The following is a 16,424-nucleotide window of genomic DNA, read 5'->3' on the forward strand; positions in this document are numbered from 1 at the left end:
CCAATTGGCAATGACGGTGGCGGCACGAATGAAGCCAAGCAACGTCGCTTGGTGCGTCGGTCCAGTAGCACATCACCGCAGGCGGTGCCCCACGTGCCACATATGACAGTCGTAATAAAACAGCAAAGCCAATCGCTGGAAAACCTAACTCCTGAAAAGAGTGTTGCAGAGGAGCCCAAGAATATGCGATTTCCCGGAAGCAATGGTGAGAACTACAGTGTCACTCAAAACCAAGTGCGACACATACAGAAAAACGTACAGCCGCCACCACCCCCACCGCCGCCTCCACCATCTTCTACTGCACAACAAAAGCTACAGCAAAGAAAGCAAAAACAGCAGATAGCATCCGTGCGAACACGTGTGCAGAATCTGGAAACACACAGCACACGCAAGACGGCTGATGATCGCCGGTCGCTTAACTTGCAGTTTGGTCGCTCGGTATCACACGATACTGGCTCAATAGCTACGCGTGTGGATACGTTGCCTTGTTATGCCGGCGATGGCACATTACAGAGTGAACATAGTCCAGTATGGACATCATCCGCAAAACTAATCACTCAGACTTCTAATTTGAAAAATTTAATGACAGTCGACGGTGGTGGCGGTGAAGGGGTTTCCAACGAAAGTTTCGCCAGCGATACTAGCAGCGGACAAATGGAGACATCGTCTGAGCTTAAGGAAGAGCATCAATGCGCTAACTCAAGACGTCACAGTCGAAAAACTCATTCATGGACTGCCGCTAGCGGCACAAGCGACTTGAGTGGTACCAGCAGGAGTGGTGGTATAGTTTTAGATCGTCTCAATGTGCTGGGCGTGGGTACAAGTGCCAGCAGTAGCGGTACCAGCAAATTGAGCTCAAATAGCAGTATTGATTCGATCTCATCGAGTGCCGGATGTTCGACGACAACCGCATTTGAGGAGCGTGTGGTCACACGAACACACCGGCACCGGGATTTGCCCTCACGACATGCTTCATGGGGTTCGGGAGACACGCGCTGTGCTGCCCCAGTACGAAATAGTTCCTGGGCAGCGTACGACTCCAATCGCAATTCGTGCCAGTACGGCGGCGGAGCCATACTCGAAGGTCAAATACACGAACTCAACATCAATAAGAGCAACAAGACTGTCACACCAATCTGTCAGGGCGTTTCTGGGTCGCCACATTACCAGCAGCACCAGCATGTGGGCACGGTAAAGCGCACTAAACAGAAGTTGGAGCAGGTCGGTAGCGTTAATAGCAGCAATACATTGAAGACATCGTGCCCGGAAAATAGCGTGGCCGACGAAGTGCCAATCACTGGCAACGCAAAGCGCAGCGTCAAAGGTGCAACAAATCTCTTTCGAAGTGCTTCAGCTGCTGGCTCAACGCGCATCCGCTGTTCTCCTTACCGCTGCAATAGTGTGGAAATTGTTCCCGGTGCAACCGCCACTACATTAGACGGCAACAACGCCGACCACGACATATTGACGTGTCATATGGTTATGCGCCGTAGCGATGGCAGTCGTCCGTTGCACAATGAATTATTTTCCGCTTCCTCAGCTCCAGAATCATATACAGTTTCAGACATTGAGAACAAGAATATGGTACCTTCAGAACCAGAGACAGCCGAAAATATAGATGGTGGCTCCGTTATAGGTGAGGAGGGTTCAGTGCTGTTGCGTGGTAGCGTCGGCGGCGCTACTACCATCACGGATCAACGGATCTCCGGCACTGTGCAAATACTCAAAAAGAATTTTGAGGCCAAAGCAGGCAGTAGCGCAAATGCAGCAACAGGCAGTAGTGGAAATGTTTTGCAAATTCAAGCTGCCGCCACGCCTGCGAAGAAAGGTCATCATTCACTGCCTTCTTCCCCAGTTGCGCAACATATAGATCCACATCATCACCACCAACACAATCTGCAAAGCGCTTCTTTGGCGTCACCTATTTCAGACACAACCTCTGCAACACAAAGTTTAGCAGCATCCTCTGGTTACCACGATGAGATCCCTGCTGAAATAATTGACACAATTGCACATGCAGCCACTACTACTACAACTACGACCCATACAATGCAGACCATATCTACTACCGCCTCTGTTTCATCGACAACGGCTTCATCTGCATCATCGTCTTCGTCGTCATCCACTTCGTCTTCATCGAGTATGTGCGAGCCATATGTTGACCGTAACGTGAAGGTTCTGGTGTATAAATATCAAATGCCAATATCGGTATCGTCTGTAACCAAAAATGACAGTGTCGTTGGCGCCATACCCATATCTTCATCATATACCACGGCGCCATCCGCTTCGGCATCCTCTTCATCTCCAGTACCAACAACAGTTGCAACGGTTGCTCTAGCTACAAGCCACTGTAAACCCAGGCGCCATTCGTACTATGAAAGTGGTGGTCGTGCGTTGCACAAAAGCACGCTGATAGGTGGTGGCAGAAGCTCTGCCACTAGTGTTCGGTTATCTCACGAATATAGTGATAGTAGGCCGCCCCCTGCTCCAGCTAAATCCACAATGATATCGCATGGCAACGCTGCCCAAACGTCAATGGCAGACAATGCGCAAAACCAACAACAGCAGCATCAACAGCGTCGTTTGCAACAACACGGTCGCACGCATCCACTCAGTAGGCTAACGTTACCAAAACAGAGCTTCAATGCAGCCGCTTACAATACTATGTAGATTATATCAGCGACAACGCACCGTCCCTTTACCCCATTCTGTGTTAGGTGTATAGTATTCATACACTTGTATAATGTTCTAAACGCGCTTTGCACCCTTACAGCCCGAACAGCGAACAACTCATACACACACACACAAGCGTTCTTAACACATTCAAAATATGGTTGGAAATAGAAATGAGAAATTCGTGCATGAAATCTTAACACAGCTTATTTGCCTCGAAAAAAACTCATAGGTACTTATTTCGGTATAAGTCTAGAATAAAAGCTATTTAGCTGCTAAAGAAAACTAAAGTAAAAAGCCCTATCGAGCCGTTTTTAGTTTTTTTTTTTGTCATAACTAAACTGTTGGTATTCTAGACTTGGTCTCATTTTTCTATGACCAATGTACTCCAGCTTTAATCCCCGCGCTGTTGTTTCTGTGCATTTCAAAACTACTGCGACTAAAAGTATTTATCAAAAAGCTTTAATTTGGCTGCCTGCATTTCTTGACAATTTACATTTATTTCCTTTTCTGTTATAATCCACTGCCAGCTCGAAAACAAAAATTATATGGTCAAGTGCTGAATATGCTCATCTGTTCAAGTGCTTTTTATTACTCATAGGTTAGGGAAAATTAAATTATGCCATAGTTTTTGTATGTACATATGTGTAACTTCCTTTTCTACATTGGTAAATTAATTTGCTTCAACCTTGAGTTTGACTAACGCCCAATTAATTAATTGTAACCACTGTATTTACAGGATACTTTCTGTGCGTGTGTGTGTGTGTGGGTGAATATCGCATCCACTCCTTTATGCAAGGTAGTATTGTTTCTTTTTTTTATGCCAAGCCCATACCACCATTACCGGTAATAACATTTACATTTCTTAAAATGATCGCTTGAGTCGCAATGCTGCTATTGATGTTCACTTTTTTTTTTATAAACTGTTCACATTTCCTCATCGTCATCTACCGCCGAAAACTCCACAAGTAGCATCTTACAACACATCTTCATTATACCCTTCATAAGTCTATTTCCTCTTTATTATTACTACACGCTGATTTTAATTAAATCTTAATTATTTATAAACTTAATTAATGATCGCATTAGAAGTTGTAAGAAGCAGTTTATATGTGTGTATGTACTACTACGTAGCGCTTTTTACCATTACCATTGCCGTACTGTATTTGTATATTAATTATAAGCATTTTCGACAAGAACGACACAACTCAATAATAAATACCAACATTATCTACACTTAAACTTACACGAAAACACACGCAGCAAGCAGACATCCACAGCATGGCAATAGTCCCTTGAAAACGAACGAAAAACCCCATTGCAAAAATATCTAAAAAATTTAAACACAACACTTTAACTCTACAGTATAAAGCATATAACATATTGAAAATCGGCGAGAAAAAATCAACAAATCATAATATTAACTAATTAGCCAGCAACAAAAAAAGCAAATATTTTGTAAATATTGTAAGATTTTTTCTATTTTTATGTTTGTATGAAAAATGGTTTTTAAAATACCTATTAAAGCTCATATTGAATACGAAATACATATTTTTAAATGTGCGACTTGCATACAGAACCTGTGGAGCATTTAAAAATAAGTAAATGGGGTTAAAGTTTATAGTGAGTTGAGATCTAAGATCAATTATCAATTTAAATTATGCAGAAAATTTGGGGTAATATCTCAGACAGTGTCTGCCCTAACGGCATTCACAGGCAGTCGGTCTCGACTTACATCGACTCCCTACCGATCTGTGAATGTCGTTTTGGGTACGCAACCATCTGCCTCGGGAAATTCTCACCACAATAGTCCAACTTCGCTCAGGCTACTGCAGCAGGCTAAACTCGTGTATCTAAGCAGAGTATCCAATGAGTGCCGGCATCCGGAGAGTCGCCACTTGACCCACGGCACCTCTTCGCATGCCCCTAAAACCCCTCCCAGCTAACGCCCGGTCTCTATGGACAGACCCAGTGGACGTTGCACACTTCGTGGGCCTCCGTTTAGCTGAGCCTGACGACAGCGTTGGTTGACAAGCCGATGCGAGCGGGGTTGAGTAACCCAACGACGACAGCCGGTTCTAGGTACCAGAATGACTCGGGTTTTACCTGATCGGCGATCTAACCCGGTTTAGGTTGCCGACAATTCTTAAACGTTGGTCGTACATGGTTTAACATATGCTTCAAATTCTTCTGCTCATGGCTGTCATCGTGTCAAACCTTGGCCTACCTACACCTACTGCGTATGCAAGACGATTACATCCGAACACCACCTCAGTCAGGTGCAAGCCCTGCAACGGGTGGAGTGACCTCCGAACGTGCTCAGGTCTACGAACTGGTCCGCAATGGACCACGTCATTCGTGGCCCCCATGCTGCACAAAACGAACCGCCTCCACGACACACCTGAGTTCACCTGAGCAACCTAACACAAACGCGACCATCCCCGACTTAATAGAGCCATAGATAGCCACACCACAAGCACAACCACATCCCACTTACACGCCGCTGCAAACAACTCATAGTTCATCCGGTGTGTCAGTTCAGGATATACCGTAACGTGACATCCGTCAAAAGCAATTCCTGCCTTGGCTGGTGCCACTCTAGGTAGGGTATGTTCAGGACTGCGCACCACGCGAGATTGGACGAGCAACTACGTGGGCCCTTGTACTGCCTTATGCGACGCCGCCCACTACCACCACAAGGCAGCATCGTACACACCAAACACAACATATGGATCGAGGCAACACCACAAGTCTCTTACACTCCACATTGCAGTCAGTCTCCCAAAGCAGATTGCGGAGGTAACCGTCTGCATGGGTCGCCATGAAATTATGGAATATTTATAGCTGTGGTCCCAGAGACGAAGCTGCACAGCTACCAACACTGTTTTTCATGGCAGAAATACACTCAGAGGTTTGCAATTGCCTGCCGAGGGACGACCGCTGTTAAGAAAAAACCTTTTTTTTTATTTTTGCGATGTTGCTTTGACCAGGATTTGAACCCTGGTGCTGCGGAGTGGATGCGCGCACTGCTTACCACTACACCACAGCGGCCGACTACGCTGTTGAATTGCCCCGGATAAAATGTGCACCAAGCGGATCGCTCATCACGCACCACCGTGCGGTATCGTTTTATCAGAAGCAGACATCGGCCGCAGGGATACCATCCTAGAATGCCAGGAATTGCTATACAGTCAGGCGATGTTGAGCTCGAAATATGTGTGCACCTCAGTGGTGGAAACCGTATGGTAGTCGGTGACTTCAAAGCGCACCACGTTCAAGCCTGTGCGCCTCTTTCTTCCACCAGTGGTGAGGTTCAGGTAGCCATGGGAGCGAAAATCTCCAAAACCATAGGACTCGACGAAATATGCAGGCTAGTGCTGAAAAAAATATGACCTGCGCGAGTAGATTATCTCACCAAGGCCCTCAACCTGCACTATCATCATTTCGGACATCTGGAATAAAGGGAGAGTAGTCCAATTTCATCAAACTTATCGTCCGATAACATCCCTTTCCCCGGTAGCGGCCTCGCTACTCCCGCGCTATAGAAACCACCTGACTCCAGCGACACATCAGTATGGGTTCCGTAAAGTACATAGCACAACACTTAACGCCATAAAAACTTAAATAGATCGTGGTCTGAACCGAAACCGCCTCTATGGAAGTAATGTCCTGGTAGCGTTGGAGGCTACCTCTCTCCCACAGGGACTCAAACGGTGGTCAACTAAATATCTGAGTGATAGAAAAAATCTACAAAATTCTCGGCAACCCCTTTTACTATCTGGACCAATTCCGGCAGTGAATAACTCAAAAATTCTCGGAGAGACAAGGCGATTCGCCGACCGGGTCTAAATTATGCAGCTCTCGAGTGGTCGCAGGGGATGAGTAGTGCGGAATCACAAATCTGCCAAAACACGGCACTCCGTACAGCCACCGGGTGACTTCTGGTGTAGCCACAACACCATATTTATGACGAGGCTCAAATACTCACGTTCGGGGAGCATAACACAATGCTCTGTAAGCAGTTCCTTATATTGTGGCACCTGAACAGACACCTGCTTGCAGCAAAGCCCTCGCCAGGGCATGTCAGAAGGCATCTCTACGATTTGACAGGTTCATAAAACAACCTCTTGACCAGACAGTATACCGACATGCCATAAACGACGATAGGGAGTCGGTCTCAACTTACACCGACGTTCGACCTGTGAATGTCGTTTTGAGAACACCACCACCTGACGTGGACGAGACAGAGCTTCGTCTGCTCCGGGAGACTCGCACCATCTGACCCCAACTTCGCTCAGGCTGCAGAAATGGGCTAAATTCATACCTGTGCAGAATAAATGCAAAATGCAGTGAGAGCCCGGCAAGCGGAGAGTTAACCCGCGCCTCGAGACATCTCTTCCCATGCCGCCAAAACCCTACTCAACTAGCACCCCTGTCCCTATGGACCAGCCCAATTTTTAATGCTAATTCCACTTTCTTCGCTTAATTAATTATTGAAATCCCTGACGTCGGATGCTGTCTCGCATGTCTGCGAGTCCCACTGCTTCAGTTGGGAACTCAGATCGCACCTTAGGAGCTCTCCCTGCAGAAATGAAGCGGTCGGTTGCTGCGTTGATGAAGTTGCTAATATGCCCCTAAACTTAACATGGCAAGTTCGCGACTCGCATTTGCCGTAAACCCGTCCCAATTGGCTTTCCGTGCGTTGATGAATGTATGGTTTTCGTAGGAGGGCAGGTGGTCTAAAACAATCGTGAGCACTATTTGCCAGCCGATGCAATTTATCATACCTTCGCAGGCTTTGATGATGTTTGGCGATCAAATGCAAATACTAATGAACCTAGTAGGGGCATCGTCATCTGCTGTGCAAAACGTCCAGTAATCGATCTGCTCAGAGGGCAGTATACCCCGTTGGTCTCAATCCAGGATGAAGTTCCAAACTCGTGGAGGACGTTCAAATTTCAAATAACTACCCCGGTCGCGCCCTCTATTAGGTAGGTACTCATGTTGGAGCGACATCCTAATAGGCGGCTGGTACCAGTTCCCCGGATGTTGATGATCCCAATTTTATTATCCCCTGACTTGATCGAAGTTAAATAACCGACAATGCGCGGAGTTATGCAGGATGAAGGTGGTGGCACTGCAATCATGCATCGCTTTAGAAAGAAACCAAAAAACCAATTTCATTCAATCCAATTTGCATTGACGCTTTGCATTGATGGAACTTGAAACTGAACCTATGCCCAAGCCAGCGCATTCGTATATTTACGCTTTTAGTTTTTTATTTTTTCTAGATAAATCTTAGAATAGTTTTGTCGAAAGCCCCCAAAACCTTCTCATGTTTGTTTGACACCTTCCACGTTTCTGCTCCAGAAGAAAGAACTGGAAGATTGAAAATGCTGATAAGCCGCACGGGAGTGAATCGCCTTGTCGAAAACCACGTTTTTTCCTCAAACAGCACGGAAGGTCCTTCCTAATTTGGATGGAACTGAATGTTGTACTCAACATCATGAAGGGATTATATTGATATAATATTGTATTCATCCTAGTTCTGAAGGTTAACTAACTGCATGACCATGTTCTGGATATTTTGTTCCACGCCGGTGCGGGCCAGAAGAGTTCGGACCAGACTTTCCGGGATTTCTATGATGGAAAAATCGGGTGGATTTCTGTTAAGGTTATGGCCCTTGGCCAAAGATAGTTTGCTTCGTGTCATTCCGGTATCGTAGTTCTGACTATCTTAAACATTTTTTGTTTTAAAAAAGTGGTCAAGGCCAGTCAAAGCCCTTCTACGTTGCAGAACTCATATTTACATAATAAGGTGGAAATAAATAAGGGTGACAGCCGACTCATGTCGAAATATTTAAAGGAAGTAGTCGACTGCCTGATCAATAACACGGAGGTCAAAGAAAATATTGGAGAAGTGATAATATATAACACCAACTACGTAGACAGCTTTGAAATTGCGGAAAACTAAAATAATTTTTTCGTGGACAGCAACGAGCTTCCACAAGTACGCTAAAATTTGAAGAGGTCTCAACGGAAGATATTCTTTAAATTGCCAAAATATTTAAGCCGAAATTTCCCCCAACAACCTTCTACCTGAAGGTGTTATTAAGGACTCTGCTGATTATATGGGATATTTCTATGCCCTACTAATAAATAAGAGTCTCCAAACAGGATCAATACCGGAAGAATGGAAAATTTCATCAATAGTGCCCGTTAAGAATGTTGGAAAAACGGTTAAATCTGAGGAGCTTAGGCCCATTAATACTCTCCCTAGCTTGGAGAAAATGCTAGAAACCGTTGTGAAAAACTAACTACAGTGCTATGTGGAATCCAATAAAATACTCATAAAAGAACAATCTGGATTCAGAGCTAAACACTGCGCTGAATCTTGTGCTTTCTCAATGGAAGAAGCAACAAGTTTTTTACCACGCTATGAAGTTTGTGTACAATATTAAGAAGGGCAACCTGCCGGATTATCTTAGCGATAATCTCCGATATATAAATGAGACGCATACATATTTGTTGAGAGAGAACAACAGCTTCAGACTCCCGAAGTATAGAACGGAAGTGGACAAAACAAATATTTTTTATAAAGGCTTAAAGTGCTTCAATGAATTACCAGAGGCTATAAAAAATTGTGATACTATCACTCTTCAAGCGGCTGCTATATAACTATTGTAGAACGCAGCCTACAAGATAGTGATATATCAACATTAGCGTGGATTGGAAACTAGGTCTTTCCAACCACCAAGATATCGAGGCTAGGTGGATCGGAAATTCGGCCTTTCCGACTACCTAGAGTACATTAAAACCCTTAGATAATAAACAATAAATGAGTGGATTGGAAACTAGGCCTTTCCAACCGTCACGAAAGCGCGACTGGTTGGATCGGAAACTCGGCCTTTTCGACCACCGAAGACATATCAAGATACGGAGTAGCCCAAAAAGTATAGCGCGGATTGGAGACTCGGCCTTTCCAACCGTCTACATAACTTCCGGAAAATGGCATGCTTTTATATTGACATTAAAATAATTGCAGTGCAGTAGAGCATATTGTATTTAATATTTTGTTTTTAAATTTTAAGTCCAAATCTAATTATAGGAATGTTAAAGCTTCTTTGTAATGAAGTCTAACAGACTGTAAAAAATAAATAAATAAAATAAAAATTATTTGACAATATACTAATTTTTTACAAGTTTGTGGACCGTGATGGTAAATAATAGTTTCACCTTTTACTTGTCTAGAATATTTTTTTTAACGGTAAACTTAAAAAAAAAATCAAATCGTATTGTTCTATGCTAAAATATTACCCCTAAACAGAATGTTGGCAACACAGGTGTATCATATTTATTGGCATCACTGACCCCCACCAAATCGACGTCACTTTGTGTCAAATTCTCATTTTTTTTCTATGCCTGGTGAGATTTTTCAATTTTCGCATTGAAAAATTGAAATTTCGTGCATTTTAGCAGCATATAAACGTGAATCGTGAAGTTCTAATGCAATAAAAGAATAATCAGAGTATCGACGACAACGGGGTAAATTGAAGTGCATCTGTAAAACAGTGAAAAAGTTCATTAGTACGTGGCGTTAAATGCTGTGCTAATTTCTTGTTCCTATCTTTCCACTTTTCTTGATTTTCATATATATTATTGTGTGTACAATTGATTGTGTGACGAACTTTACACATTGATTTGTTTTGGGTGCTGGCGGTGGTGGCGGCTACGGTATTTGTCAATTAATAATTTGCGGTGCGCAAACCAAAAAAAAAGTTTTGCAAGGTCCGGTCGGATCTTTGGAAAAGACAAGGGAGACGGAAACTACCCCCTCAGCAATGTCGGATATGGTTCTGAATAAACCTACTCCGGAACGGAGTTCGACTGGCAGTAAAGATCCCGAAATGAAGGGTTGGCTCATGAAGTGGACCAACTATATTAAAGGCTACCAACGGCGTTGGTTTGTTCTATCTCGTGGAGTTTTGAGCTACTATCGAAATCAAGCAGAAATGAACCACACATGCCGCGGAACTATATCGCTTCATGGTGCTCTCATACACACAGTAGATTCGTGCACATTTGTTATCTCAAATGGAGGTACCCAAACCTTTCACATAAAAGCTGCCAATGAGGTAGAACGACAGTCTTGGGTGACAGCACTGGAGTTGGCCAAGGCGAAAGCCATTCGAACTATGGAAACGGAAGAAGAGGAGGAAGTTCAGACGGCACATGTTGTACCCAGTCAAGAAATCCACACAGTAATTGCCGACCTAAGTGGTCGTTTGGAGAGCTTGCGCACCTGTTACGATTTAATCACTAAACATGGTGTAGCATTACAGAGAGCGCTCACTGAGTTAGAATCGAATGATGAAGAGTCTCTTGCCAGTCGCACAAAGATAGTTAATGAGCGCGCTACACTTTTCCGTATTACATGCAATGCGATGATTAATGCATGTAATGATTACCTGCGCAGCGCTGAGTCGCAAGGCTATAAATGGTCAAAAATGGTTGAGCACGAGAGAGAGCAACGACAACGTTTGGAAGAAATGGTAGAGATGTTAGCCAAGCAACAAACTCGCCTTGAGCAAGCCGCACACACAGCCGCGCACCAAAACAAATCATTGGCAATAGCAAACGAAAGTACTGCCTCGCTGAATGCAGTTACATCTGACGACGAAAACGAATTTTTCGACGCGGAAGAGAACAACGGAGTGTTTGGAGAAAACTTGCCGAAGGAAGCTTCCGAATTTGTAATGACATTGCCCTCGAATACAGGCAACCACAAAGGCGTCGATGTCGAGGACGGATCTTTTGTTATGAAACTCCAAAAGACTCGCTCTAATTCCGAAGAGCAAGCACATCATAGTAGCTCATCGGAAAATGAAGAGCAAAAGCAAAACGAATCCGAACCTCAGCAAGTGGTTGTAATTAGCAAAAAAAGTAACACATCCTCCGAACAAAGCAGTTCAAATCACAAATATGGAAATCCGAAAACCCAAAAGAGCCTACAACTTTCGAAAACTACTAGACAACGACGTACTCGCGTGCCAGATAAACCAAATTATCCGCTAAATTTGTGGTCAATAATGAAAAATTGCATCGGCAAGGAGCTGTCTAAAATACCGATGCCAGTTAATTTCAATGAACCACTCTCAATGTTGCAAAGGCTTACGGAAGATTACGAGTATGCAGATTTGTTGGATGCAGCTGCACGTTGCACTGACGAATGTGAACAATTGGCGTACGTGGCAGCCTTCACCATAACTAGCTACGCAACAACAGCAAATCGCACTGGTAAACCTTTCAATCCGCTTTTGGGTGAAACCTACGAATGCGATCGTATGGATGATCTTGGATGGCGTGTAGTGGCTGAACAAGTATCACATCATCCTCCAATGGCTGCGTTACACTGCGAGGGCCGCGAGTGGGCCTGCTGGCAGGAGTTCACCATGACAAGCAAGTTTCGCGGCAAATATTTGCAGGTGAGTTATATAACATTTATTATAGAAGCTTTAGTATATCTAAACAATTTTGAGTGGCATATCCAGTAAAAACTTCATTTGACCATAGCCAGAAGCTTTAGTATATCTAAACAATTTTGAGTGGCATATCCAGTAAAAACTTCATTTGACCATACCCGTATGCAAACATTCATATACACATGCATATACATACATATACATATGTACATTTGAATATAAATATATTTACTATATACATAGTTTACTATATACGTAGTTTGCAAAATAGCCTCAATTAAATATCGTTGTCGTTCTAACACGCAATAGACCGATTGTTTCGACTGTTCATTATATTTGTTGACTTAGCCGCGCGCATGTTCTCGTAGGCATACCTGCAAACGATTGATAGCATCCATGTAGGAAAGACCACTGATACTCGATTAGTGACCCTTTAGTGGGATACGAAGTATGCCTACTTCATAACGGGGATTTTATTTGAAACGTTCCTAATTTTCCAAATAAATACGCTGACCAAGGAGTCAGACTGTTTGGGAAAATCAACAATATAATTTTGGCTCCTAGAGTTTTTATTACTTCTGTCAACAGGACAATTTTTGAAAAAAAAAAATTAAAAAAAAGTGGTGAGGGCTTAAATACAATTATGTACAAATCGCTAATTTGCTGCAATAGTGTCATAATCCAACAAATCAAAAACTCGAGAAAAACGGATTTAAAGTTTACACTAGTCAAGTATCCACTAGTCAAAATGATGACAAGTTTTCTCCTAATGACCTATGGTTAATCGATACTTACAGCTATGAAATTTTTACGCAACATAGAATGTAATTTCTGCATACTTAACTAATAAATTGGGATTATGACACTCTTGCAACAAATGAGCGATACGCACATACATATGTACGTATGTACATTAATGTGCGCCTTATTTGTATGTAAAAAATTTGTTTGTAAGCTTCAACGCAAGACCCACCCAGATGTTTGTTTGGTTAAAAAAACGGCTCTGGGAAAAAATTTTAAAATGGGACTACGGAAAGAGGTGTCTAAAGAGCCCAGTTTTTTACGGACGTTGCCATAAGGAAACTATCCGCCAAGTAGCCCGTGCGAACCCTTGTCCGGACCCACTCGGGCATTACATCGGAGTAGAATTAAAAGAACTTATTTGTAACTAATCAGTCAATGGAGTTTTGCACGCTATATATCTCGTCAGTCTTGAAAATTGAGTTTCGCCCAAAAACAAAATCACCCGAAAATTTGTCTTCCGCCCATAGTAAATACATGGAAAGTAAAAGTTAAAAGTGAACAGATTCGGGGAAAATGAAACTCATGATGAGGCTGATTATCTTTCATAATGAAAATATATACCAAAATTAACAGGACGAGAAGCGAAGTTGTTTTCATCTGTCTACACAAAGTACCGTGCCCCTCAATTTTAAAGATATCCAAATAAAATTTTGGAGCGCTCGCGCTTTTTTAAATGTTCATTTGATTGTTCAGATATGAGATAGGTATAAGTTAAATTTTTTACACTTAGTCTGTTCCTTTGAACTTCGGACTAAAACCTGTGGAACTGTCAAACTACAATTTTACGCTCTCAAATGAGAGTAAAATGAGAACAGATGCAGAAGTGCATAGGAACGCAAAAAGCACTATTTCCTGTAAAAACGTCAGACGGTTTGTTTACATGTCATTGGCACTACACTGATTTGGCTGAAATATCACTAAATAATTAATAAAATCTATACATATTTAAATATTTCGTTGTTTACTTCCATTTTATAACAAATATAAGGTTCTTTGCTTTCACCGCTTTCTGTTTTTGTTTGCACATGTAAATCAGCTGATCGTTTGACACTTTTCATGAACTTACAGGAAAAAAATCTCCGGACTAAATCCTGTAACTTCTGACTAGGAACAGTTGCTCAGTTACTCTCTCAAATGTGTTCCCACTTACAGGTTTTATGTCAATAGGAACGACTTCCTGTAAGTTCTGACTAAATCCTGTAAACCGGACTGCTATTGGAACAGACTAACTATGAACTTAGAACGATTAAAAAGATTAATTTGTGTGTTAATTTCATTTCTTATTAAACGAGTCCGATTTCGCCCATTTTCAGTACCTACGAGGTGCTAAGTCTCGCTGAGATATATTAATCTAATGAGATATCGCGGGCACAGACGAACGTGCAGACTTGCATTGATCGATATCTCGACCCATTCGGAACATTTTTGTGTATGTTGTATGTATGTATGCATACGCACTTGTCTACATCAATAATTTTGTTCAAAAGCTGTCGGTGAAAACTAGTCCTAAAATGATATATTTCCGAGATAAATTAGATTTGACCCAATTCACTGTAGGGTAAAACCAAAGCCATTAGTGAGTGTAACGTGAGTACACACATGCACGCGCGTGTTTGACCTTTATAGCTTTAATTAATTATTAATAAAAGTACATCAAAGTAAACTGATTTTTTCCATTTTTTTTGCAATTTTCAGGTTATTCCTCTTGGTAGTGCATTCGTGAATTTCCCCGCAACTGGCCACAAATATACATGGCGTAAAGTGACAACGACTGTGAATAATATTATCGTCGGGAAATTGTGGGTCGATCAACATGGCGATATGGAGATCAGGGGAATTAATGCAGCATCAGGCCTTGTATGCCATCTAAAATATATTCCCTATTCGTATTTCTCACGCGAACAACAGCGCCGCGTTAAGGGCGTAATCATGAATCGAAATAAAGAAGTTAAATGGGTGCTGCGTGGCACTTGGGATTCTTCCATTGAAATTGCGCCCGTTCTTTCCACTTCTGGCACCGTTGATAGTCCAGTTTACCAAACCAATGGCTACAAAACAGTGTGGACGCGCCGAGAGTCGCCACCAGATAATGAAAAGTTCTATAACTTTACTACATTGGCAGCCCAATTGAATGAACCAGAAGAGGGCGTTGCTCCAACCGACTCCCGTTTACGGCCCGATCAGCGTTTGATGGAAGAAGGTCGATGGGACGAGAGTAATCGTGAGAAATTGCGTCTAGAGGAGAAACAACGCAGAAAGCGGCGAGAACGCGAAGCGGAAGCTGAGGCCGCAGCGAATGAGGGGCGGCCATATCCCCCATATGAACCGATTTGGTTTAGACGCGAAAAGGAAGAGGGAAGCGATAATTTGGTGCATGTTTTCAACGAAAGCTATTGGCAGCACAAGCGTGACCAAGACTGGTCTATGTGTCCTGATATATTCTAAATGCAATTAACATTTTTAAGAAAGGCAAAACAGCAAAAACCCTTACCGCATATTTGAAAAGCTGATGATTAATTGCGAAAGTTAAAGTTAAAATTAATTATTAAAACAAAAGTAAAGAAAGCAAAATAAAAGTTTTTCAAGTAAATACAAAGTCCAAATAAAGAAATACGAAAAATTACTCACACGAATACTTTTACATGCAGAAAAAAAAGAGCAGAGAATGCAAAATTACACCATGAAAATAATCATAAAGAAATTGAAGTTGATGCCCTTTTACATGAAAAGAATTGTGCTGTATAAGTAAATTATTAAAAATATTAATTTTAAAGGAAAAATACTATTAAATTTCTTAAAGGACTTTAAGCATTTTTGTATGAGTTATTATTAGCAATGCGCTTAGAAATACATATTGGCAAAAGAGTACACAAAAATCTAAAGCAAAACAAGGGTAGTTCATACATATGTGTATGCAAAGCAAAAGCGGAAAATAAAAGAATTCCGTACAATAAACAATAATCTTGCTCTTTGTTAGTTTTAGCAAATATCTACGAATAGCTGCTGGTATTTTGCGATATATCGACGATAGTGAACGATATGCCGTCATAAATGCCGAGTCCAATTATACATACATATGTACATATGATTATTATATGTATGTACACTTATATAAATGGGCAGCAAAATAATTATAATGAGTATGTATGTAATTTTCGTAACAAAAACATTGCAACTTCCTTTACACACTACTCTACGCTACTTTCCACTCGTATTATATTGCTTAGTTTGTATTGTAAATTTGTCTCCTTTTACCTTGTTTTAATGTACATAAATAAAAGCAAAATGCAAGCTAAGAAATATAGATGTTACATGTTAAAAAAAAACATTATTATTACTATTAATATATTGTAGTATTACTTAAAGGAAAAAAATAGAAATTCATGGTTAAATAAACATACACACAAACACAAATATTTACAAATTTTTCGCAAGTATTATTTCTACATATGTATATGTAAGCAC

The 16,424-nt window shown here is 41.8% G+C and overlaps 2 protein-coding genes across 3 annotated transcripts in view; both read left to right on the forward strand.

Moving 5' to 3' along the window:
- LOC118737166 (protein phosphatase Slingshot-like) overlaps positions 1-4,474 on the forward strand; it is a 6,853-nt gene extending 2,379 nt beyond the window's left edge. Inside the window, exon 8 of the mRNA XM_036467506.1 lies at positions 1-4,474. Within this exon, the coding sequence (XP_036323399.1) occupies positions 1-2,670 (2,670 nt within the window). The 3' untranslated portion in view covers positions 2,671-4,474.
- A 5,458-nt stretch (positions 4,475-9,932) lies between these two features.
- On the forward strand, positions 9,933-15,767 carry LOC118737167 (oxysterol-binding protein 1). 2 transcript variants are annotated; one of them, XM_036467508.1, is made up of 3 exons: positions 9,933-10,218; positions 10,453-12,158; positions 14,655-15,767. In XM_036467508.1, exons 2-3 carry the CDS (start codon positions 10,515-10,517, stop codon positions 15,402-15,404), a joined length of 2,394 nt encoding a protein of 797 aa, XP_036323401.1. In that variant the 5' UTR covers positions 9,933-10,218; positions 10,453-10,514; the 3' UTR covers positions 15,405-15,767. The 2 variants fall into 2 exon arrangements, with proteins under 2 accessions (XP_036323401.1, XP_036323400.1); XM_036467507.1 differs by having other exon boundaries at positions 9,933-12,158.
- Positions 15,768-16,424: the final 657 nt, after the last annotated feature.

This window comes from Rhagoletis pomonella, unplaced genomic scaffold, assembly GCF_013731165.1.
Source record: "Rhagoletis pomonella isolate Grant_MI unplaced genomic scaffold, Rhpom_1.0 Rhpom_scaffold_00004, whole genome shotgun sequence".
Taxonomy (NCBI): domain Eukaryota; kingdom Metazoa; phylum Arthropoda; class Insecta; order Diptera; family Tephritidae; genus Rhagoletis; species Rhagoletis pomonella.

Coding starts and splice junctions, on each gene's coding strand:
- LOC118737167 (XM_036467507.1), top strand. CDS start 10,515: ATGTCGGATATGGTTCTGAATAAACCTACTCCGGAACGGAGTTCGACT. Junction 12,159..14,654: donor TTCGCGGCAAATATTTGCAG/GTGAGTTATATA, acceptor TGCAATTTTCAG/GTTATTCCTCTTGGTAGTGC.